Here is a 24,491-nt window from a genome sequence, read left to right on the forward strand (position 1 = left end):
GCATACAGCCTACTGCAGTGTTCAATTTAAACATTTTCTAGCCTAATTAAGAGATTTACGGAGACTAGCAGTGACTAGCAGTGGCCGCAGATTAACGTTTTGTTTTAGATGCAGGTCGTCGGAAGTATGACCAAGGTAGCTTGTCAGCTTTAATTTTCATTCGGTTAGCCTACGTCTGTTGCTTTAGGCTAGGCCTATAGCCTAGTCAAAGGGTTATTAATGTCCGTTTCTCAAATTTACCTAACGCTTCTCAATCACATGTCACCAGAGGGTTAATATAGCATGGCAACTCAATATAACATTCAATCTGAAAAATGCATGTTGTATTTTCAGTTTTCACCGTTACACGTGATTACCCATCCTGTGGGGCAATTGAGCATGCTGTATCACGTTGGAAGGATCACAAGCTTATCCGTTTGAAAAAAAAAAAAAATGCAAATCATTATATTTAAAAAAAAGAAAAAGATGAGGTAAACGGGAACCGCCCAATATTCTGACTACACCCTGTTCCAATGTCACCAAATCGGCGGAATAAACAACATAGGTTATTAACTTTCCATGATTAGCCTAATTCGATGGTCATCGCCTCATAAAGAATGCGATCATGCATAGGAACGTGGTCGCTCAATCAAAGTAACCTATGTGAATTGACATTACATTTTCAAATACATTCAGCCATTATCGCAGCCAGGAATTAATCCGACTAGCTTTATAGTTACAAAGTTGTTTACTTTAATATGCAACTTTCAGAATGTGCACACGTAGACCTGAACCATAACATCACATTTGAACTAAAATGTAGCTACATAGGCTAATGCCTTCTATGTGATTAAAAGGTTAATGAAGCGAAGGTTTACGATAAACTCTATAGGCTACAGAGTTTATATAGCTGAAGAGCAGTACACCGATTATGGCATTTTGGCCGCCCTGGCATAACACACATTACATTCCTTCTGAGGTAGGAATTTGGGACCCCTGTACGAGGCAAATGAGAGATCATTAGGCTACGGCTTTCCAACTTTCAAGAACTTCCCATTTGCTTGTTTTTATTTCACCGTGCGTTTATGTGCGTTGGTCGTAGAATGTTGTTCAACAGGTATGACTTGTTGTCAAGCAGCCATCTGACTTCTAATGTAGGCTATCAGGTTGCTACGTTTCCAGGTGAAAAGGGTCGAAGTTAATAGATTCTGAATTCTGTATTTGTGGTTAGTTAATTAAGTATGAATTTAAAAACGTAGACTATCAATAAGAACAAATTAAAGTAAGAGAGGGGAGAGGAAGCGATCAGAAACGTCTGGACCTGTGGTTACTTCGAAACTTGACGATTAGTCGAAACTGGAGGGGAAAGTATATGGTAAGTCGTCGCTTTAGTGCTAAATGCAGCTAAACATTTGATGTTTGCGAAGTTGCAGGAATGTTAGGCCTTCATCGCGAATAGGCTACACTGAGTAGGGTTAGTCTACGTAGTTTGTGTGTTTTACACGATTAATTATTCTGTATGGAGCCTGTTTTTAACGAATATTGTAGTTCGTTAGAACATGTTTACCTGTTTGGCAGACGCCCTTGCCCGGGGTGACTTCCAGAGTAGGAGGCTATGAAATGCATAGTAACCTGTATCTGTGGGCTTTTGGGGGGCTTAGAATGAATCATTGTTCATTGTGGACCTTGCTATTCTTGCACAAGCACATGTGTGACCTATGTCTACATTGAATTTATTCATCTTCAACTAATGAACGAGAATAATTTAATAATAGTAAAAATATCAAAGCCACCAAGAGTTGGGCACCACCACATAAATAACATTTTAAACCGCTTTACACAACACAGGTGACATCTGGATAAGGAAAAGATCAATTTTAAAGAATGTTTTTTTTTTTTACTGTGCTGAGGACTCCTTTCAAGGAATAACTGATCCCAGTTTTCCAATAAAGGCAGTAGGATAATCCACTCTAGCTGTCCCCTAATTTTATTTTGCTTTTCAGTCAAGGAGACTGGTTTCATTTTGGCCACTAGATGGCGACAGAGATGGTCACAAACTCGTTTGACCGCCTTTTGAGCTGGGGCCTATTCCACAAAGCACAAAGCAGTACTGAGTTAGCTGGATAGCTGCACTGAGTAAAACATGGACCCCCCCACCCCTCATCTGGAACATGGACTGAAGTTTTTAATTCATAAGATTATTTTAGGCAAATTCCCTACGTACTTAAGGCGGAAGTTTTTATCTGTGCAAAGCAGTTATAACCTGAGATCGCACAAATGGCTTCGGTTCAAGGTCCCCTCTTTTTGTACAGAGGATGGAAGAGCATGCTTGTCCTACAGTGGTCCTTGGTCCTGGAACGAGCTGCAAACTTGATTCTCTTATTTCAGTAAACGATTTTAAATTAAGAATAACGGGCCTTCTCACAATTGTACAATTGTTTTAAGTAACATTGATGTGTCATACTGTGTGTATTGTAATGCACTTGGAATTGTATATACCTACATACTTATGGATAGTACTGTATTGTAGTGGTCTCGTGATTGTGACTCTGTTATGCTGCTATCTGACCCTGTCTTGGCTAGGTCTCAGTTTTTAATCTCAATATGACTTCCTATAAAGGTTCATATAAAAACAACAGTTCCGGGTTTTACTTGGCACAGTTATCTATCTCAGTAATCCTGCATTGTGGACCATGCCCCAGCTCGCTAAGACAGTTGCAATCGGTTAGACATGTGCGTGTCTTGTGTTTATAATTCTGTTGTACAAACAAGTAAATGCTGATATCATAAAATGCTCAACTCATTTTACTTACTAATCAGGGCCAGCATACAGTAATTACCCTGTAGCCTAGTGACTGGGACCTGGTGTAGCCCCAGTGTCGGCACAGCTGTTGGGCCCTTGAACAAGGCCCTTAACCCCACATTGCTGCAGGGGGTATTGACCCTGCTAAGTCTTATCAACTCGTCAGCTAAATAACTGTAATGTAATGTAGTTGCAATCGCTGATAGTATCATTGCAATCCCCAGTTGTTTAAACCCCGTGGCTGAATTGTGGTGTGCTACTGTATTTGACAGGCTTCTAAAATGCTGGCTTGTGTACAGTTCTGTGTTGGTTTGCTGGCACTGCTGCATCTGTCCAAGGCAAAAGTTATCTACAACAATGATGAAGGTAACTTCAGACCATTCTTGTTAGTCACATAAGTACACAGTTAAATTACTGTAGTCAGTTCTACAGTGTTCAACAAGGGCTTCCAGTCCCTCTGAAAGATTGTAAATTAGGAATGGAGTCTGATCTAATTAGGCCTGTTGTGTATTCTCATCATTAGTTAGCCCTGTCTTACTTTGTGTAATTGTTTATTCCTGTAGAATATTTTATGCTCTTTGCGTGTTTGCCTAATCTAATGTTAGCCTGCCCCAGCGTTAGCCAGCTCTAATGCTAGCCTGCTCCAGTGTTAACTATCTCCACTATTAGCCTGCCCCAGTGTTAGCCTGCCCCAGTGTTAACTATCTCCACTATTAGCCTGCCCCAGTGTTAGCCTGCCCCAGTGTTAACTATCTCCACTATTAGCCTGACCCAGTGTTAACTGTCTCCACTATTAGCCTGCCCCAGTGTTAACCAGCTCCACTGTTAGCCTGTTCTAATGTTAGACTGCTCCAGTGTTAGCCAGCTCCACCGTTAGCCTGTTCTAATGTTAGACTGCTCCAATGCTAGCCTATTCCACTGTTAGCCTGTTCTAATGTTAGCCTGCTCCAGTGTTAGCCTGCTCCAGTCTTAACCATCTCCACTATTAGGCTGCTCTAATGTTAGCCTGCTCCAATGCTAGCCTATTCCAGTGTTAGCCTGTTCTAATGTTAGCCTGCTCCAGTGTTAGCCAGCTCCAGTGTTAGCCTGTTCTAATGTTAGCCTGCTCCAGTGTTAGCCTGCTCCAATGGTTAGCCAGCTCAGCGTTCATACAGGCCCTGTCTCTCCTGCGCTCAGTGTTTCTGCAGGAACAGGCGGCTGTCTCCTTCCTCTCTCGCTCCCTCCTCTACAACAGCTGGGACTTTGAGGTGGTTGTGCCCGACAACCTGGAGAGGGAATGTATGGAAGAAATGTGCTCTTTTGAAGAGGCACGGGAAATCTTTGAGGACGACACGAAAGCGGTGAGAGAGAGACTGAAGGAGAGGATAGAGGGGAGGGAGTATGGAGCGAACGAGAGACTGGCTTCCACACAGACACAACATTGTGGGATTAGGGAGGGGAAAAGAAAACTTGGGGTCAACACAAAAATAGGGTTCATAAATATATGCAAACCAACAGAGTGGCCACTAGCCATTACATTAATAATAATATTGAGTGTATATTCCACATTTGCTAAAACGACACTGCAGAAATAAATGGAGATATGCAAAACAACATTTAATTTTTGTGTTTTTATTTTTTATTTTTTTATTTCAGGAACTGTTTTGGAAAGATTATGTCAGTAGTCAAGGTAAGTAATAACATAATTTTATGCCGCCATGCTTGTGTTACTTGTTTACTTCAACACCTTAATTTCATTTGTGTGTTCCTAAGTGTATTTAGTCATTTTATATTACAGGGAGGGGTAAAACCAAATGGGTGGATCTGTCCTCAGTTACAGGGCAGTATACACTCACTGAGCACTTTATTAGGAATACTTGGTAGGGCCACTCTTTGCTCTCAAAACAGCCTCAATTCTTCATGGCATGGATTCCGCAAGATGTTGAAAACATTACTTTGAGATTCTGTTCCATGTTGACACCATTACCACACACCATTTGTCAGCTACACAGTCATACTGCGAATTCTACCACATCCCAAAGGTGTTCTATTGTTCTGTAGAACATTGAAGTCATTGTTACATTACATTACATTACATGGCATTTAGCAGACGCTCTTATCCAGAGCGACGTACAACAAAGTGCAAATCAAACACAAGAACAAGTGCAAAGAGGACCTGAGAGGAGAGTACAGTTCCGAGTCCTAGTGTAAACTTACAGAAAATCAGAACCCTTGAAGAGTACAATCAACTTTCAAACTAGCATACCACAGTTGGCAGCTAGAATACAACAATACAACAGCCAATAAAAAACAACAATAGCTATACAAGTAACAATAGCTATACAATCTATACATAAGTGCCATTACAGTCTAAGGCTAATCATGGTGATGAGTGGGAAAGGTGTAGCCTGAAGAGATGGGTCTTCAGTCTGCGCTTGAAGGCGGTCAGAGTCTCTGCTGTTCTGACATCCACCGGGAGGTCATTCCACCACCGTGGGGCCAGGACAGACAGCAGTCTTGAGCGTGAAGTGCAGGTGTGGCGAGGAGGAGGCGCCAAAGTTTTAAATTTGATGCGAGCCATAACAGGCAGCCAGTGGAGGTGCGGAGCAGGGGGATGACATGTCAATGTCTGGGAACATTGAATACCAGACGGGCTGCAGCATTCTGGATCATTGTCATGTTCAAGAAACCAATTGAGGCGACTTTTACTTTGTGACATGGTGCATTATCATGCTGGAAGTAGCCATTCGAAGATGAGTACATTGTGGCCATGAAGGGATGCACATGGTCCAATACTCAAATGGACTCAAAGTGTGCCAAGAAAACATTCCCCCACACCATTACACCACCGCCACCAACCTGGGCTGTTGACACAAGGCAGGTTGGGTTCATGGATTCATGCTGTTGGCGTCAAATTCTGACCCTACTATCTGTATGCCTCAGCAGATTCATCAGACCAGGTTACGTTTTTCCAGTCTTCAACTGTCAAGTTTTGGTGAGCCTGTGCCCACTGCAGCCTCAGCTTTCTGTTCTTGGCTGACAGAACTGGAACCTAACATGGTCTTCTGCTGTTGTTGCCTCAATTGCACAGAGCAGTTATCTGAGTCACCGTAGCCTTTCTGTCAGCTCAAACCAGTCTGGCCTTTCTCCATTGACCTCTCTCATCAGCAAGGTGTTTTTCCGTCCACAGAACTGCCACTCACTGGATAAAATTTTATTTTATTTTTTTCATTTTTTTGCACCATTCTTTTAAACGTTCTGAGTAAACTATTTCTATATTTTTATTAATTTTGCTAATTCCACATTTGCACAAATGTACAATTCAGGACAGTTATACAGAACAAATATTTAATCAGTGTGCAGTCTGGAAACCCCAGGCTTATGCTAGAACCTCAACTAAAAAGTGTGCAGTCCCCTCCAAAAGTGTGCAGTCCCCTCCAAAAGTGTGCAGTCCCCTCCAAAACTATTGGAACAGCAAGGTCAATTTTATAGTTTTTGCTATACACTGAAGACAATTCAGTTTGAGGTTAAAATATGCACATAAGATGACAGATCTGAATATCAGCTTTATTTACTGGTATTTTTAATCTAGATTTGTTCAACAACTTAGAACATATCACCTTTTGTATCAGACTACCCCATTTTTAGGTGAGCATAAGTATTGGAAAATGTGACTGACAGGTGTTTCTTGTTGCCCAGATGTGTCCTGTTAGATTGATTGGGTAAACAATAAATAGTTCTCAGTGTCTACTGTTGGTTTTAGCCTCGGGTTTTGCCTGTAAAGACTGCATTTGTGTTTTGATAAACCAAAAGAAGACCAGAGAGCTGTCTTTGGGAGAAAAGCCATTTTGAAGCTTAGAAAAGAGAGGAAATCCATTGCACAAGCATCGAGGCGCTTCCAATGTCCAATGTTCCAAAAAGAAAAAAGCACTGGTGTACTGAGCAACAGAAAAGGTTGACTGAGGAAAACATTGTGAGAGCTGTGATGAAAATCTCCACAGGGCAGGGGTGAAGGTATCAGGATGAATTCAGAAGTCTACAAAAACATGTCTGTCTGCCAACTCTCAGAGAAATGCATCCAAACTAATTGGGAGGAACTTCATCATGCAATGACCCAAAACATACTGCCAAGACAACAAAGGACTTCATTATGGAGAGAAAGTGGAAGGTTTTAGACTGGCCAGGTCAATCACCAGACCTTAACCCAATTGAGCATGCATTTCACCTACTGAAGAGGAGATTGAATGGAAAACCCTCCCAAAACAAACAACAAACTGAAAGAGGCTGCAGTAAAAGCCTGGAAAAGCATCACAAAGGAGGAATGGAACAGTTTGGTGATGTCAGTGGGTATTACTGCAAGCAAGGGATATGCTACAAAATATTAAGTGTAATTTACTTTTATTTAAATACTCTCTGTTCCAATACTTTTGCTCAACTAGGTGCTATGTTCTAAGTAGTTTAACACATCTAGGTGTAAATACCAGGAATTAAAAGCTGAACTCTTGTCTCATTTAATCTATTTATCTCAACCCCAAATTTATTAATTGTATTGCAAAAATAAAGGAATTGGCCTTGCTGTTCATACTTTTTCAGGGGACAGTTAAATTTTCAGCTGCTTCTGAGTAGTCGGGTGTAGTCAAGCACTTCCTTAGTGCAGGTATAAGACTGATTCCCTTTGGAGTCTGTTATTGGTGTTTGTCATCATGAGGCCCAGGGTTGTGCCAATGACAGTCAAGGAAGGCATTATGAGGCCGAGGAATAAGAAAAAAATACAGTCAGAGACATAGATCGAACAAAAGGCTTTCCAAAATAAACTGGAACATCCTAAAGAGAGTGAGTATGGATGAGCTTGGTATTTGCAAAGAGGCTGGTGGGCCAAGGAAGACCTCCAGCCTATAGTCATCAACTATAGATAAAGAAAAACAATTCAAAAAACACCTGTCAGACAGGTCAGAAACACCCTTCGGGAGGCGGGCGTGGACTACAGAGCCAAAAGATCAGAACTGTCCAAAAACATACTGACTGCACTGTTGCTTTTGAAGGGCCAGTAAAGCAGTACATGTGGGTACATTTATCCAAAGCAACTTACAGTTGATTAGACTAAGCAGGAGACAATCCTCACCTGGAGCAATGCAGGGTTAAGGGCCCAACGGCTGTGCGGATCTTATTGTGGCTACCCCGGGGATCGGACCGCCGACCTTGCGGGTCCCAGTCATGTACCTTAACCACTACACTACAGGCGGGTCCCAGTCCTTTACCTTAACCACTACACTACAGGAGGGTCCCAGTCCTTTACCTTAACCACTACACTACAGGAGGGTCCCAGTCCTTTACCTTAACCACTACACTACAGGCAGGTCCCAGTCCTTTACCTTAACCACTACACTACAGGAGGGTCCCAGTCCTTTACCTTAACCACTACACTACAGGAGGGTCCCAGTCCTTTACCTTAACCACTACACTACAGGCGGGTCCCAGTCCTTTACCTTAACCACTACACTACAGGAGGGTCCCAGTCCTTTACCTTAACCACTACACTACAGGCAGGTCCCAGTCCTTTACCTTAACCACTACACTACAGGAGGGTCCCAGTCCTTTACCTTAACCACTACACTACAGGAGGGTCCCAGTCCTTTACCTTAACCACTACACTACAGGCGGGTCCCAGTCCTTTACCTTAACCACTACACTACAGGAGGGTCCCAGTCCTTTACCTTAACCACTACACTACAGGAGGGTCCCAGTCCTTTACCTTAACCACTACACTACAGGCGGGTCCCAGTCCTTTACCTTAACCACTACACTACAGGAGGGTCCCAGTCCTTTACCTTAACCACTACACTACAGGAGGGTCCCAGTCCTTTACCTTAACCACTACACTACAGGAGGGTCCCAGTCCTTTACCTTAACCACTACACTACAGGAGGGTCCCAGTCCTTTACCTTAACCACTACACTACAGGAGGGTCCCAGTCCTTTACCTTAACCACTACACTACAGGCGGGTCCCAGTCCTTTACCTTAACCACTACACTACAGGAGGGTCCCAGTCCTTTACCTTAACCACTACACTACAGGAGGGTCCCAGTCCTTTACCTTAACCACTACACTACAGGAGGGTCCCAGTCCTTTACCTTAACCACTACACTACAGGAGGGTCCCAGTCCTTTACCTTAACCACTACACTACAGGCGGGTCCCAGTCCTTTACCTTAACCACTACACTACAGGCGGGTCCCAGTCCTTTACCTTAACCACTACGCTACAGGCCGCCCCGGGTACATGCGCAGGCTTCACAGTGCTGTGCCTGCTGGTTGTTTATGGAGGCTGCTTCTCCCGTGTTTCAGAGTCGACCCCACGGGTGGACATCTCGGGCCTGGTGGCTGGAATCCTGGCCCTGCTGGTGTCTGCTGTCCTGGCCACTGTGCTGGGCTGCTACTGCTACAAGGCCCGAGCCAAGCCCGGGAGGGGCAGCCGCCGGTGAGAGCCGGTTCCTCTTCAACTGCGGCAGCACAGCCCTTTCAGTCCCCAGCCCCGTATGACGTGGCTCCACCCAAATCCCAAGGGGTTCTGGCTTTGGTTGAGAAAATGGAGAAGATTTAGTCGGGTTTTAGTTGGGGCTCAAAATAATAGTGTAGCAGTCATTTTGATTGGGTGAAAAGGCATAGGGTGGAGAGTGCCATATGGCACTCTTGGGATTTTACGGCAGTTACACAGGAGTGCCATATGGCACTGAGAGGGTTAATAGGTTTTTAACCTTGATTGCACACTTGTGCCCTTCAAAGACTACCATCATCCAAGTCTCTGGTGTGTGTTGCCACAAAGCTATAAATCTTTGTTTGAGAGCAGTGCAGACTGGGAAAAATTGCCTTTTCATTTCAATCGTGGTTAAATATGAGAGGAATTATTCATGGTACACACAGAATGGACTTAAAAATATAACAAATGTAAGAAACTAAAAGTACTTATATTAGCCTGTGTATCACAGTGGCTGAACGGCTTCAGCTGTGTTCCGACATGTTTTCCAGTTTCGTACTACTGTATATTAAATCCCACATTTCAGCGAAATGAATTAATTTAATCAAGTGTAACATGTCTTTATCATCTCACAAACTAGCTATATTTGGCAAGCTAGCTAATGTTAGCTGCCTACTGTAATACTGCTAGCCCGCTAGATTAATAGCCTTCTTAGCTATAGCTACCTTGCTAGCGGTCGGCTATAAAAGTGACTGTAAATGTAAATGTGTGAATGGCTTAAAACTACACTGTGTGGGGATTATTACGGTATGTATTAAGCATCAGCAACAGCAGAGAAATCAATTGCACAGTAATATCGACATATCATTCGAAGCATTTTTTCAATACAGATTTTGTCTGACTTGAAATGTGTGATATAGTTATTTACTGTGACTTTGAATAGATATTTGGTGGATGTGTAGTGGATACATCTCTCTGTGATAATATATGGATATTCCGAATATCTTAAGCCCCTTCACAGTCAGTTTGTCATAAATATGTGATTACATTACAAATTACATTCTTATGATGAAGTCACAATCACTACAGGCAATTAAAAGCAATGGAAAGCAAAGAACATTGACTTAGAATGTTGAAGAAACATTTTTTAAATCCTGCTCTTCAAATGGTTAAAGAGACTTAACACTTAATTATTAATTACATTACATTTTTTCCCATTTAATCCCAGTTAGTCCCAAACTTACTTTCATATATGCAGTCAGGTCTATAAATATTTGGACATTGACAAAGTTATTGTTATTTTAGCTGTCTACCACAGGATATTGGAGTTGGAAGCAAGGAATATGAGCTCAAAATGCAGCTTTTAATTTGAGGGTCTAAATCAGGTTAGCATCGTAGGAAATACAGCCCTTTTGGATATTTCTGGATATTTTATTTTGAGGTTGTCCTCCAAGCGATACTAAAACTCTTTGCATTTCAATGGCTCTCCGTGGGAATTTGGGAGTGGGACTAGATTCAGCTGTAAATTATGCTGATACAGTATAGAACACATCTATTGGCTAAATGGCTTTCAGTCATCAAGGGTCCAAGGTATCAAATGAGCCTCAAACCGTCATGCTGTTGTCAGATATGCAGCAGATGGATAACTTCAATGGTTGTTTCTCCTGAATAAATGTCCTCCTGAACCCAATGGATTCTTTTTTTTTTGAGCCCCTAAAATTGGGGGGGACTATGTATAAAAAGGGCTGTAATTCCTACACCGTTCACCCGATTTTATTAAAGCTGAATGTCTGCACTTTCAGCCCATATTTTATTATTTACTTCCAACTCCAATATCCTGTGGTAGACAGCTAAAGTAACAATAACTTTGTCAAGGCCCAAATATTTATGGACCTGACTGTATTTGTTGCACATGCATACTCCCTTCACTGAAAAGCCCCACAAGCCTTCAACTGAGCCACCAAGTGCACATAACAAAATCAATGTATTTAAGTTTAAAAGCTCTGAAACCTTCAACTGGGAATGCATACATGTCTGTCTGCCTCTCTCAGCGTTCCCGTGATGACCCCGGGAAATATGCCCCCACCCCCAGTGTTGATCCCCCTGTCTGCCGTAGCCGCCCCTGGACTGCCGTCCTACAGAGAGGCCCTGACCCAGAGTGGACAGCACGATGCACCCCCACCCCCCTACTCTGGGTCTGTGTCCTCACCCTGAAGGAGTACATCACTGTGTGCTACTCTCTGCTGTTCACTGCTCTCCTGTGTGTGCACCTGCTGTTCACTGCACTCCTGTGTGTGCACCTGCTGTTCACTGCACCTCTGTGTGCACCTGCTGTTCACTGCTCTCCTGTGTGTGCACCTGCTGTTCACTGCTCCCCTGTGTGTGCACCTGCTGTTCACTGCTCCCCTGTGTGTGCACCTGCTGTTCACTGCACCTCTGTGTGCACCTGCTGTTCACTGCTCCCGTGTGTGTGCACCTGCTGTTCACTGCTCCCCTATGTGTGCACCTGCTGTTCACTGCTCTCCAGTGTGTGCACCTGCTGTTCACTGCTCTCCAGTGTGTGCACCTGCTGTTCACTGCTCCCCTGTGTGTGCTACTCTCTGCTGTTCACTGCTCTCCTGTGTGTGTGCACCTGCTGTTCACTGCACCTCTGTGTGCACCTGCTGTTCACTGCTCCCGTGTGTGTGCACCTGCTGTTCACTGCTCTCCTGTGTGTGCACCTGCTGTTCACTGCTCCCCTGTGTGTGCACCTGCTGTTCACTGCTCTCCAGTGTGTGGACCTGCTGTTCACTGCTCCCCTGTGTGTGCACCTGCTGTTCACTGCTCCCCTGTGTGTGCACCTGCTGTTCACTGCATCCCTGTGTGTGCACCTGCTGTTCACTGCATCCCTGTGTGTGCACCTGCTGTTCACTGCTCCCCTGTGTGTGCACCTGCTGTTCACTGCATCCCTGTGTGTGCACCTGCTGTTCACTGCATCCCTGTGTGTGCACCTGCTGTTCACTGCTCCCCTGTGTGTGCACCTGCTGTTCACTGTTGTGGCAGTGTTGTGGCAGTGTTGTGAGTGTTGTGGTAGTGTTGTGATACTGTTGTGCTTGTGATAGGGTTGTGGTAGTGTTGACTCAAGTGGGAACATTCTTGTTTCATTCCAGGGGAGCGCCATCAGAAGCACCCGAGCCAGCGGATGAGGAGTGAGGTGAAGAGGGGCTCATTCCAACTGCTTTTTTTCACCTCTTTTTTCTTTTCTTTCCCGGTAATCGATCGAGGTCCGCCATCTTTAAGGACATTCCAACCTGTGAAATGTTAGAAGTTAAAAACGCCCGAACTTTCCGGGACGTAGAAATGTTTCCACCTCTTCCCATCTGCCATGTCTGTGACTGACATGACTTCAAACTGACGTTTGAAAAAGCAAGGAAATTTCATTTGCCAAATTCACGTTTTCTTTTTCTCACTGCTCCCAACGGGTGGAGCTGGGAGTAGGAGCCGGAGCAAGGAAAAAAGAGGTGAAAATAACCGATTGAAAAGAGGCCAAAGAACCAAGAAGTGGGAATGATAGACAAGATCACTGATGAAAAGGGGGTTTGCGCCCCGGTCCTGCCGGTTCGGCGTATGGCCGGCACGTGAGGGAGCAGGGACTCGGTGGGATCGCCTCATGCGTGCGTCCCTGATCGCCTCGGAATCACCGTCCGGGGCTGGAGCTGACAAAGAAGAAGGCGCGCTGTTCTCATTCAGGCTGCTGGGGGGCAGGGTTGTGGTGGGGTTTCCTCAGCTGCACACAGGAATTTACAATAAATAGGCCTTGGAAGTCTGACGTAACCCAGAGCAAAACCGTTGGCCATGTATGGATTTCCGGATCAAAGCATTTTTCTCTATGGGAAAAATGAATGGCCTTTTCACAGAACCGTGTCTGTCGCAGTCTGTAATTTAAGACTGCGTTTAATAATTGGACGTTTTTACCCGGACGTTTTATTCCAGCTGAAATAGCCGTTTCGTTAGCCTAATGCTAACAGCACGCCTGCTAGGCGTCGCAGCTGCCGGTTCCATAAGAAGGGTTCCGATGGCTCGTCAATGCCACCGTTAGCCAGCAAAAAAGTTTTAAGCAACGGCTCAAATAACTTAGGGAAATTACTAAAGAGAACACCAAGTTGTTATTATGCTTAGCCGTAGCAATTTGCTTTTTACATTTACACAGATTTTTTTAGACCACAAAAATTGGATTTATCAAATTTATTTTTTTCCTTTAGAAACACACGTCAAAATGTCAATTTATTTTAAATGATTTTTAAAAAATGTATCCCATAGACCATCAGATTTCTTGATCCGGAAGTGTAGAAAATGCTAACGAACCACAGATATTTCCCAAGGGAATGACGACACGACTTCTGAGGCCCAAAGGGAGTGAAGCGGAAGTCCCGCTGAATGGCATTTCCAGTGTACTGCTAGGTGCTATGCTAGCAGATTTCATTATAGACCGCAACAACGATTTCATGTCAGCAAATTAAGCACTAAATTGTTCCACAAACAAATTATCGCTATACAGCTTATCGTTACTTTTTAAAACCTTTCGTAGTTACGAGCGTATGGTCAGATTTGTGTACCAGATACAACAAAAATGACGTTATCTATCCTCCAATGGCCAGTTTTAGTCTATCTTGGCGATCTAAAACGCAGAACATGACTTTATACACACTGAAATCCCATCGTATTCAGTATATATCTATGTTTTTAAACCATGAAAAACATACTTTGAATCCAGACTTCAACGTAGTTTGCTTATATTTCGTTTTCGCCACTCTATTTAATAGGGATCAGTATACCGGGAGTATCGTTCCTGCTTTACCTCCCTGAGGATGTTTCGGGGATGATAACTTCCCGGAAACTCGGCCTCCCACAATGCTTTGCCTTTCATAGTGACAACATTTCCACAAATGGCTCATCCTAATCCCAACGGCAGTGTGTGTATTCATTTATCGCCCTCTTGCAATTAAAAAAAATCTGAACTGCCATTATTCCACAACTTATAAACTTGATTACAAATAGGATACATTTGTGTAATCAGTGGCCTATCAATGGCAACCTGCAACCAATGTCAAGCACAATTGGGGGGGAAAAAGGTGAATGTTTTTGGTACGTCCTGTGGGACCGGCCAACCGACGATAGATAACGTCATCTTTGTTGTTGCGACCGAGCGCTCGTAACTACAATATTTTTGAAAAAAATAATAAAAAGCTGCATGTCGATCATTTGCTGATGATATAGAGCCTTGTAATTTAATGCTTCATTTAATGCTTCCTGTGCTTGTATGAAGTTGTTGCTGTTGCCGTCTATGATGAAATGCGTTAGCATAGCATTTAAGCAGTATACCAGAAATGCTATTCAGCAAGACATCCGTTTTACCTTCCCATTCGGAGAGAAATGTACAAAATCAGAAACAAATTTTAAAAAGAAAGGGGGTGAACCGGGGGGAAGGATGGAGGCTTGAACCAGAGGTGATGCTCACGGAACTGCCACACTGCGACCAATCATGTATTCATCCAGTGTCGTTACCAGAGCATGTTGTTTAATTCAAGAAATGTTTTACAGTGCCTTCAGCTGTAGTTCGCACATCTAGTGTATTTTCAACTCCATATAACCTATTGTTGCTGTGTGCCTGTGTATTTATGTCTCTTTAATAAAATACTGTAGTTTTAATACAATTTGTCATGTTATCCACTTTAATGGGAATAGACTGTTACTAGATTGCATATAACTATGATTTGCTGTTGGTTATTCATAAAGTAGAATCCACAAATAACTCTTATAAAGGTTATCTCCATCTCATCTACTTGCACCATCAGTGGATTACTGCAAGGCTATAAGGAGCAGCACTTTGTGATATGTGAAATATACTGCCAGCAAAATATTCAAATTGCAACTGTTCATATTATATATTAATTATATATGAATATATGAATTACCATGGGCGGCACGGATGGTGCAGCCTCACAGCAAGGAGGTTCTGGGTTCGAATCCCGGTCGGCCGGGGCCTCTACGTGGAGTTTGCATGTTCTCCCCGTGTCGCATGGATTTCCTCCCACAGTCCAAAGACATGCAGGTTAGGCTCCAGCCCCCCTGCGACCCAGTTCAGGATAAGAGGGTTAAGATAATGGATGAATGGATGAATTACCATGAAAAAATTAACTGACATACAGTCGGCTCCAAAAGTATTGGAACAACAAGGCCAATTCCTTTGTTTTTGCAATACACTGAATACATTTGTATTCAGAAGTCTTTTTGAGGGGACTGTATATGACATGACACATCCATGACGCAAACTGCCAATAGAATTTGTCATCAAATTGTTTAAAACTAATTTATTTAATATACTGTACTATGAAGAGTATAAATTGTGAAAAACATGTGTTTTGAAAAGCATCCAATTTGTGGGCAGTGAATATTTGTGAGGATTTGCAGATGAAAGTGTATGTGCAATTTTGCAGAACACAACGGGTAGCAGGAAAGCAAAGCCTCAGCTGGTATCTGAATCACCAGTCTGCACCAATCATGATGCGGTTTACTGTTTTTCTATTTCAGAGTGATTCATTTGTTCTCCTGTACATGTCATAATAGGTTCTTGTTGAGTGACTGCCCCTAACATAAAGCCACGCTCCCTCTCATGTACTTACTGGTGCTGTCAGGGCCTTTTTACCATTAGTCTTGTCTTCAGCAAGTGAAACACATTATATTTATGTCAGGGATCAACTTGGCCAGCCAAGGAAATTCCACTTGTTGGCCCTGAAAATCTCCTAGCAGTATAGTCCCCTCTCTGTCATGCTGTCTCACATTTGCTTTTGTAATATGATTTAATGTTTTATTATAAATGCTGTCATTTAGATAGCACCTTTATTGAAAGCGCTGTACAATTTATGCTCATTCACCCATTCACACACCGACCGCGATTGGCTGCCATGCAAGGCACCAACCAGCTTGTCAGGAGCATTTAGGGGTTAGGTGTCGTGCTCAGGGACACTTCGACACACTCAGGGCAGGATCGAACTGGCAACCCACCGACTACCAGATGACTGTTCTTACCGCCTGAGCCAATGTTTTAGTTATGGTCTTATATTGTCTGTAACTTCATGTGCTGCAGCCTTCCTGGTCTGGTCTCCCTTGGAAAAAATATTGTTTTTATTTCAATGGGACTAACCTGCTTAAAGTTTTAATTTTTATACATAAATTTGGGCTCATTGGCCTGTTACAAGGGGAAGTGACTTTTGAGGCTCTTGGTTGGGTCTGAGAAGATAACATGTTTATGTACACTTCAGAATTAATATTGCTGTTGCCATAAGCAGTCACTAGTTCCCACAGCAGCCATACATGGCCAAGCCATGAATTCCATGTTTCACAAATGAGGGGGTGCTTTGGATCAAGAGCAGTTCCTTTTTCCACTTTTCTCTTCCTATCACTTTAGTACAGGTTAATACTCATCTCATCTGTACACAATTCTTTGTTCCAGGAGTCAACAGTTCTTATGTACTTTTGAGAACACATTCTGTTCTTGAGGCTAACCAGTGGTTAGCATCTTGTGGTTGTGGTTCAGCCTCTATGCTGGTATAGTATGATAGTCTTTCACACGTCTATGCCTACATCCTGGAAGGTGTTCTTCATCTGTTTGACAGTTGAAAGGGGGTTTTTTCACAAGTGAACATATTCTTCTGTCATCCACTACAATACTCTTCTGTCTCTTCTTGTTTGCTATTGCTGAACTTGCAATTTCAGACAGTTGACTTTGACACACCAAGTGTTTTCGCTATGTCTCTGTCCTCAACAGCAAGAGACTACAAATGCAAATGCTACAAGTCGTCAAGTAGACCTGTTGTTAGATATTTTGACTACACAACACACAGTTTGTCCAAGAAACAGAATATGTATGACTGGCGAAGCCTCCTGAGCAGGGAGAGTGCGAAATGAGAAAAGGTGAAAAACATCAACTTCTGGCCCAGGTTCAGCCTAGACTAGAGAACAGAGAGCCACACAGAAAACAATATGTTCCTATTTTAAATAAATAATCCATGATGTTAATGCTACATTAATCGGAAGCTGGCCTTCGTTGTTTCTGGCTATTGGTTTCGCCGGGATAAAATTGTTAACATTGCAAAACATTGCACGAATAAAGAAGTCGGGGATATTAAGGCCAGGATTGGGGAACACCCCACCGAGTTCGTTATGACTTTTATACTGATTGTTTTCATAGTTCATGGTCCATTTCATCAGGCATGTCAGGTTACAGAAACCAAGTCCTCTTCAGTGTAGAGACCATGCAATCAATGTTCCATCGTTTATGTTATGAACTCCTGCTCACCCCATCATACCTGACCATCGATTGGTCTGTTGCGTTAGGCGACGTCAATCAAGGTGGTCTGTGCAAAAGGTTAGCATGACCTCAGATGATGCCGATATTGGCATATTGGCAACCTGGACTAAACTGTACTGTTATTCCCTGTCCGAATCCACAGGGCGAAACGTTATAAAACAACCGATGATATGTTGCGGAGGTCACGGGCAACCCCCGCACCACGAGCGAGACATCGTGTTCCATTCGTACGCGCGCGGCTCGCTCCGCTGCTTCACAAACGTCATGTCAACACGGCTATTACAGGGTGGTTCACAGAGACGCCGTCTGCATGCCAAACGGCCGCATAAAGGGTCCAGTGCTCATCAATGTCGACTGCTGAAAGGCATTGTTCTCAACATAAGTGGGGCGTATTAAGTGCATTCTGTGTTTTCCTTTTGTTAATTCACCGGGCTTGACAGCCACCAAGTCCACACATCACCTGTGCCTAATAATGTGTCTCATTCGAGAGGTGAGGCAGCTAAGCCTCAGTTAATGAAACCGCGGGCGAAGCATTTCTTAGAATTTTACAGAGATGCGTGTATAGGTGACAGCCATTCATTAAAGGCTGTGTTTAAAATGGTGTATAAAACTATATAAATTCCGATAGTTGTTATTGGTAATCAATAGCCAGAAGTCCATCGCACCATAATGATCAAATATTTAGTATCCCTGTCCATCAGTCAGTCGTTTACCGGACACATGCGTGTTCATTGCGAACCATCCACTTTCACTCATTCTTGTTTCCCATCCCCCAATCCCATTCTCGTTTTGTTGAAAATGGATCTGAACTGTATTCTGGGAATGGGTTTCATTCGTCTGTGACAGGGAGAGAGAAGGGGGGTAGCGCGAGCAGACAGACGTATGTGCTTCAGAGAAAGAGAGTGCGACTGTACGAATAACCAAGGCAGCCGCGTTTAAAAATGGCGTCTTAGAAACAAAATGACTGAAAATATATCCCAAATCGAGGCCCATGTCTCCCTAACACGAAGGCTCGGTATCCGGATTCACGCACGAAGCCCTGCTGCGACTCTTCACGCTGTTGTTCTAGCTACAGAAAAGTGAAAAGGAACACGAAGACACCTTATTTCGATGCGTCGCTGCAGCCTTTAACTAAGTGAGGGGATGTACGTGCAAACGCATTGTCGGGAAATTAAATCTAGCTGATGCTTAAATAAAGCTAACGTTAACTGACTAAAAGCTAGCTTCGACCTGTACGCTTGTAATTTAAACAAAGACATTTGCAACTCCTAAATCGCTCTCCGCGAGCATGATGGCTATCTGACTACGTAGCCGCTGATGAACAACTGCTGCCTCCTCTGCAATAGGGACAATAGGCATTGAAATAAATACGTGTGCGAGAGGGGAAGGAAGAAACTGGATTTTTTTTTGGTGGTGGTTGGTGTGGACCCCCTCCCCTTCAACCCCCTCCTTCCCTCTCTATCCTCCATCTCCCCCTCCTCCTTCTCCTCCCCTCCATTGCTCTCCCCCTCTATGCTGTTTCCCATTCTTGAAGACTTGCTTGTGAAACGGGAGAAATAGACACTGAACAGAGGAAAACACACGGGGAGTAACACTGTGTGCTATAATTTAGAATATTTCCTCCCCTTCCCCGCACTATCTCTCCATCTTCATCCCTCGTTTTTCTTTAATGGATAGAAATTATCCTGGTACAGGATTTGGTGATTTGGGCGCAGGAACGGGATGGAGTTATGAGAGGTCGGCGAAGGCAAGGTAAGCATTTGTATCCATGCACGGCACTTTCATACATTCAGTGCACACATAGCTTACGGGAGAAGCAAGCTATAACAATACCTATGCAAATAGCCTAAGTGCAACGTGTGTGTGCTCCCTGTGCAAGCTGAGATGCATCGGTTATATTGCGTGGGTCAATCAGGTAGCCACCAGTATTGTTATTATCAGGGAAGGGGGGATCTTGAAAATGCAAGGAATGCGATTGAGAGTTAATGTGTGGTATGGAAGGTAGACCGAGGCAGAATAAGAGGAGGGAGAGGGCGAGAAGAGGGGGATGGGTTAGAAGATGCAGCTATCGTATCATCAAAAAAGAAAAATCAACTGTTTTTTGTCTCCAGGAGAGCATGCTGTCACTTAGGTTTCACGGTTGTCTTCATGCAGACTTTATGCAATTGGCACCTTTACAGGAGGTGTATATGTGTTGACAAACCGATGTTTGCGACTAATTGGCGAGTCATATGTCTTTAGATAGCGACTTGGCTAGCTGGTTACAGCAGCAAGCTATATCGGTAGCTATCTGTGTTGTATCTCGGCAAAAATAGAATGGCCTGTGTTCTGCTGTAGGGTGGTGCAATATTATATCTAGCTAATGGTAGCTATGTGCAAATCGAATTTGCTACCCCAAATTAAAGTAAAACGATTTTGTGCATTAATTAGCGTTACGTGAAATGAGCAATCACTACCATAATTTGCAACACTGAGCTAAGGGATCTTATTAATCGCATAGGTACAATATAATATTTTAATTAGCATGCAAACAACACCGGCTAGATGGTTAGCAAGGTGTCTAACAGCAAGTATGGAGAGAAATATGTAAAAAAAAAAAAATAATAATAATAATAATAAAATTTATATATATATATATATCTGCCCTAAAGAATTTCTAATTGCCCCATGACATTGCACGTATTATGGCCCATTATAGTTATTTTCTATCTTAATAGTTTAGTCGCTACCCAACGTTACTTTAGGCTGGGTATAACGTCAGGTAGCCTAGCTATCAAACTAACTTAATGAAGAAGGCAACGACGTTAGGGGGCTAACACACGTAAGTTACAAGCTAGCTAATTGATGTCAAAAAGTTAACGTTGGCTAATAATGTTACAACGACTTCTATGTAGATGTATATCTAATGTTTGAAGCAATTTTAGAAAGCTAACGTGAACACGTTGTTTTACACATGCACACATACAGAAACGCCTTTTACTTGCTTTAAAATATGTAGCTATGTGATGGCACCTTGCAGGACATTTCCTAAAATTATTTTCTTCGTTAGCTAGCACAGAGAACACGCGTGAGCAGCCTTGGGAAATAACGTCTGAATCTGTCATTAGCTAATGCGAATTAGTAGCTAACCTTCATATTCTCGAAAGGTTGTGGAAATGATTGTATTTCTAGTTTACTGGTTACACTGTCGGCTTGCTAACTAGCTAGACACTACTCGTGTAATGTTAGGTATCGCCAGCCTGATGCCGGATACAATTAGAACTAGGTAGCTAACTAGCCAGCTAGTGGTAAGGTATCAGTATCTTCTGAAAGACGATGTATAAATGCTATTATGCATGTTAATATAATGCCCTCATTTATTTTTTTATATTGGAAAGTGATGCTATGTTTATCTTGATGTTGGTTGCTAACGTTAGCTAGCTAGTGATATTATTGTAGCGAATGGTTACTTCACGTCGCGGCCTACTTTAGTCCATGGCCAGTCCTGCCTACGTTATCAGTCGCCGTGACAACCAACATACATTTCACTGTACAGTAACCTGTTATTTGTATTTTACTTTGAACGTTGACAGTGATCCAGACAGCATACAATCTAGGGGATAGCTATCTGTTCGCTGCAAAATGTGTGGTATCTAGGCTATATAGAGTACTCAACATAAGGAACCCCGCATTACAAACACTTTAAGGTCACAGACTGAAATATTTACATAACCGATGGAAGCTCTTTATACTAGTTAATTGTCTAGACTGTTAGAAGTAGGCATACACTGTCTGTTCTTGGTAACATAATGCCACTAGTTAATTGGCCTCATTGAATTAATTATGCTCAAATAATGCTTACATAATATGTAAAATCAAACAGAAAATATAGAAATCAGAATTGAATTGTTATCGAAGTGTAAAACGTAAATAATTAATCAAAGATCACATACATTTGAATTAATTTAATTCAGAAATAATGCATTGATCTATTTCACTGGAGCAATAATAAAATAACAACCAATGCATGATATTGTTTCAGTTTCAGTCAAATTTTACTCCAATTCTCTAATATTTGACGTAATTTATACAGCAAACATCTGAAAAGTGTAATCGTTGTGTTAGGGTCACTGTGAACAGGAATGCGATTGCATTGAGACATTGTAAATTTTGTACATTTGGTCGTCTTTTGGACAGTATGGTAACTTTCAAGTTTTATTATGCTTTTACAGGAGCATAAAAGTAGGACGGCAGATTATAAAACTAGGTTACTTTTGCCAGCTACCGTCTGGTCCATTCAGACACATAGCATTGAAGGCTCTACCTCCGTTTGTCATTCCAGGGGTTTACAGATCGAGGAATGCTGCAGCCATAGTGATCAAACAAATGTCAAAATGTGTTCTGCGTCCCTGCATGCAGGCATAATCCCAATCGCTGCGTTTTGTGTTTGCTTTGATTTTTGAGTGCTTTACAAGCAGCTGTTACCATTCTAGCCTCACAGAAATCAATAAACTTACTTGATGTCGGTTGCCTTTTTTGTAAATTGTTTTTTTTTTCCTTTTGAGAACACCTTTTTTATTTATTTTTTTACTACCTGTTATTTCTCATGCCATGAATAAAAATATTTGTCTGCCGAAGGTGTTGAAGGTTTTAGAGCTTAATTATGGCGACACCAGCGTCTCACTCGCACGGTGAGCTTGTGATAGGAATGTTATGGTGTTACTTTTCAAATGTTCATTTTTTTTAACACCTCTTCTCCTTCTCCCCCAGTTTGGACTGTCCATATAGTCTTTGGTGGGTTCAGCAGGGTGCAGGCTAGCCTGCACATCCTCTGATAAGCATGTATTGCACTCCTGCAGTCAGCCAGTTGAGCTGCGCAGTTGGTGTGCTGCAGAACTGCCGTGATTCAGAAAGCTGGTGCAGACATATTGCAGTTCACTTATGTACCAGTGGGGGCACTATTGCGTCGGTTATAGCCTACAGCAGGGGTGCACAACTAGGGCCGATCCGTTTCAGGATTTCGTGCCAACTTCTGGTCTTAATTATATAATTGTCTCAATCATGTCTTATCTGACCTGTGTGTGAGTACCGGCTACAGCTGTAGACTGCAAGTATATCCTAATGATTTTACTGTGAAGTACAGGCTTGAACCAGGGTAGTTTATAGAACTGTCAGCAAATAAAAAACAAAGGCAATTGGTTGGAACAAAAACCAGTACACAGACCGAACCAGTACACAGAGTTGTGCACCCCTGGCCTACAACCTAAAGCCCCCCACTATCAACCCTGGTATAACTATGTGGTGTAACTATGTTTACTAATGTAGGTGTACCAAAAAATATTAGTTTCATCGACTAACACCGCTTCCCTCACCTTACTTAATTGGCAATACCTGTAGTTCAGCCCATCTCATAAAAGGCAAACCTCTCTGCTCTCACCTCACTGTTGTTCAATACATCCAGAGGAGAAGAATCTCTCCTATTGCCTAAGTGCCCAATAGATAAATAGACAAATATTTGATAGACAAATATATATTTTCATAAATAAAAAAATAAAAAAACATGCGCTGGAGACATAACCAGCCCTTGGAAAAAATACTAATGCAACGCAGTCAGCGTTCATTTTGGAACACAGCAAGACACGATTAAAAGTGTGGTTAAACTGCAAGCATTAAAATGGCAAATATCTAGGCTTATTATGTCTGAATTCAGTCTGTAGTTATTGTAGCTGTTGTCATATTACAGAAATTTAGCGATTAATTTATTCCTTTTTGTGTGTGGGGGGTTACGTGACAATACATGACATCAGAGGTGTAGGTCACAGATTCGATTTGAAACGAGTCGATGAAATCTCATTTCACCACGATTCGGTTCCATTATTTTGATATGATTCAATCCATTAATTCATTCAATATCCTAACCCGCTTATCCTGGACAGGGTCGCAGGGGGGCTGGAGCCTATCTCAGCATACATTGGGTGAAAGGCAGGAATACACCCTGGACAGGTCTCCAGTCCATCGCTGGGCACACACACCATTCACTCATACACTCATACCTACGGGCAATTTAGTCTCTCCAATCAGCCTAACCTGCATGTGTTTGGACTGTGGGAGGACACCGGAGTACCCAGAGGAAACCCGCGCAGACACGGGGAGAACATGCAAACTCCACACAGAGAGGCCCCGACCTCCTTGCTGTGAGGCCGATTCAATCCATTTCATTACAAATTAATTTTTAAAAATACACAGAATACATACAGCTAATGTGCTTGGAGAAATTGATGTATTCCTCAGGCTCTGTGAGGGGCTCCGCTCTGTGAGGGTCTCCGTTCTGTGAGGGGCTCCGTTCTGTGAGGGGCTCTGCTCTGTGAGGGGCTCTGTGAGGGACTCTGTGAGGGGCTCCGCTCTGTGAGGGGCTCTGCTCTGAGGGGCTCTGCTCTGAGGGGCTCCGCTCTGTGAGGGGCTCTGTGAGGGACTCTGCTCTGTGAGGGGCTCTGCTCTGTGAGGGGCTCTGTGAGGGACTCCGCTCTGTGAGGGGCTCTGTGAGGGGCTCTGCTCTGTGAGGGGCTCTGCTCTGTGAGGGGCTCTGCTCTGAGGGGGGCTCTGCTCTGAGGGGCTCTGCTCTGTGAGAGGCTCCGCTCTGTGAGGGGCTCTGCTCGGTGAGGGGCTCTGCTCGGTGAGGGGCTCTGCTCTGTGAGGGGCTCTGCTCTGTGAGGGGCTCTGTGAGGGACTCCGCTCTGTGAGGGGCTCTGCTCTGTGAGGGGCTCTGCTCTGTGAGGGGCTCTGTGAGGGACTCCGCTCTGTGAGGGGCTCTGCTCTGTGAGATGCTCTGTGAGGGGCTCTGTTCTGTGCGGGGCTCCGCTCTGTGAGGGGCTCTGCTCTGTGAGGGGCTCCGCTCTGTGAGAGGCTCTGCTCTGTGAGAGGCTCTGC

General features: G+C 43.3%; 2 protein-coding genes across 5 annotated transcripts in view; both read left to right on the top strand.

Moving 5' to 3' along the window:
- Positions 1-895: 895 nt before the first annotated feature.
- prrg2 (proline rich Gla (G-carboxyglutamic acid) 2) lies at positions 896-14,928 on the top strand. 2 transcript variants are annotated; one of them, XM_061225337.1, is made up of 7 exons: positions 896-958; positions 3,055-3,148; positions 3,959-4,122; positions 4,418-4,451; positions 9,106-9,238; positions 11,287-11,430; positions 12,385-14,928. In XM_061225337.1, exons 1-7 carry the CDS (start codon positions 911-913, stop codon positions 12,425-12,427), a joined length of 660 nt encoding a protein of 219 aa, XP_061081321.1. In that variant the 5' UTR covers positions 896-910; the 3' UTR covers positions 12,428-14,928. The 2 variants fall into 2 exon arrangements, with proteins under 2 accessions (XP_061081321.1, XP_061081323.1); XM_061225339.1 differs by lacking the exon at positions 896-958 and adding an exon at positions 966-1,354.
- A 3,492-nt stretch (positions 14,929-18,420) lies between these two features.
- prr12b (proline rich 12b) overlaps positions 18,421-24,491 on the top strand; it is a 40,750-nt gene continuing 34,679 nt past the window's right edge. For 2 of the 3 annotated variants that reach the window (XM_061225261.1, XM_061225263.1), the window contains exon 1: positions 18,421-19,337. In XM_061225261.1, the coding sequence (XP_061081245.1) occupies positions 19,255-19,337 (83 nt within the window). In that variant the 5' untranslated portion in view covers positions 18,421-19,254. Of the gene's footprint in view, positions 19,338-20,373; positions 20,407-24,491 lie in introns of those variants that run through there. The other variant, XM_061225264.1, reaches the window with a different exon arrangement.

Source organism: Conger conger, chromosome 16 (genome assembly GCF_963514075.1).
Source record: "Conger conger chromosome 16, fConCon1.1, whole genome shotgun sequence".
NCBI lineage: Eukaryota > Metazoa > Chordata > Actinopteri > Anguilliformes > Congridae > Conger > Conger conger.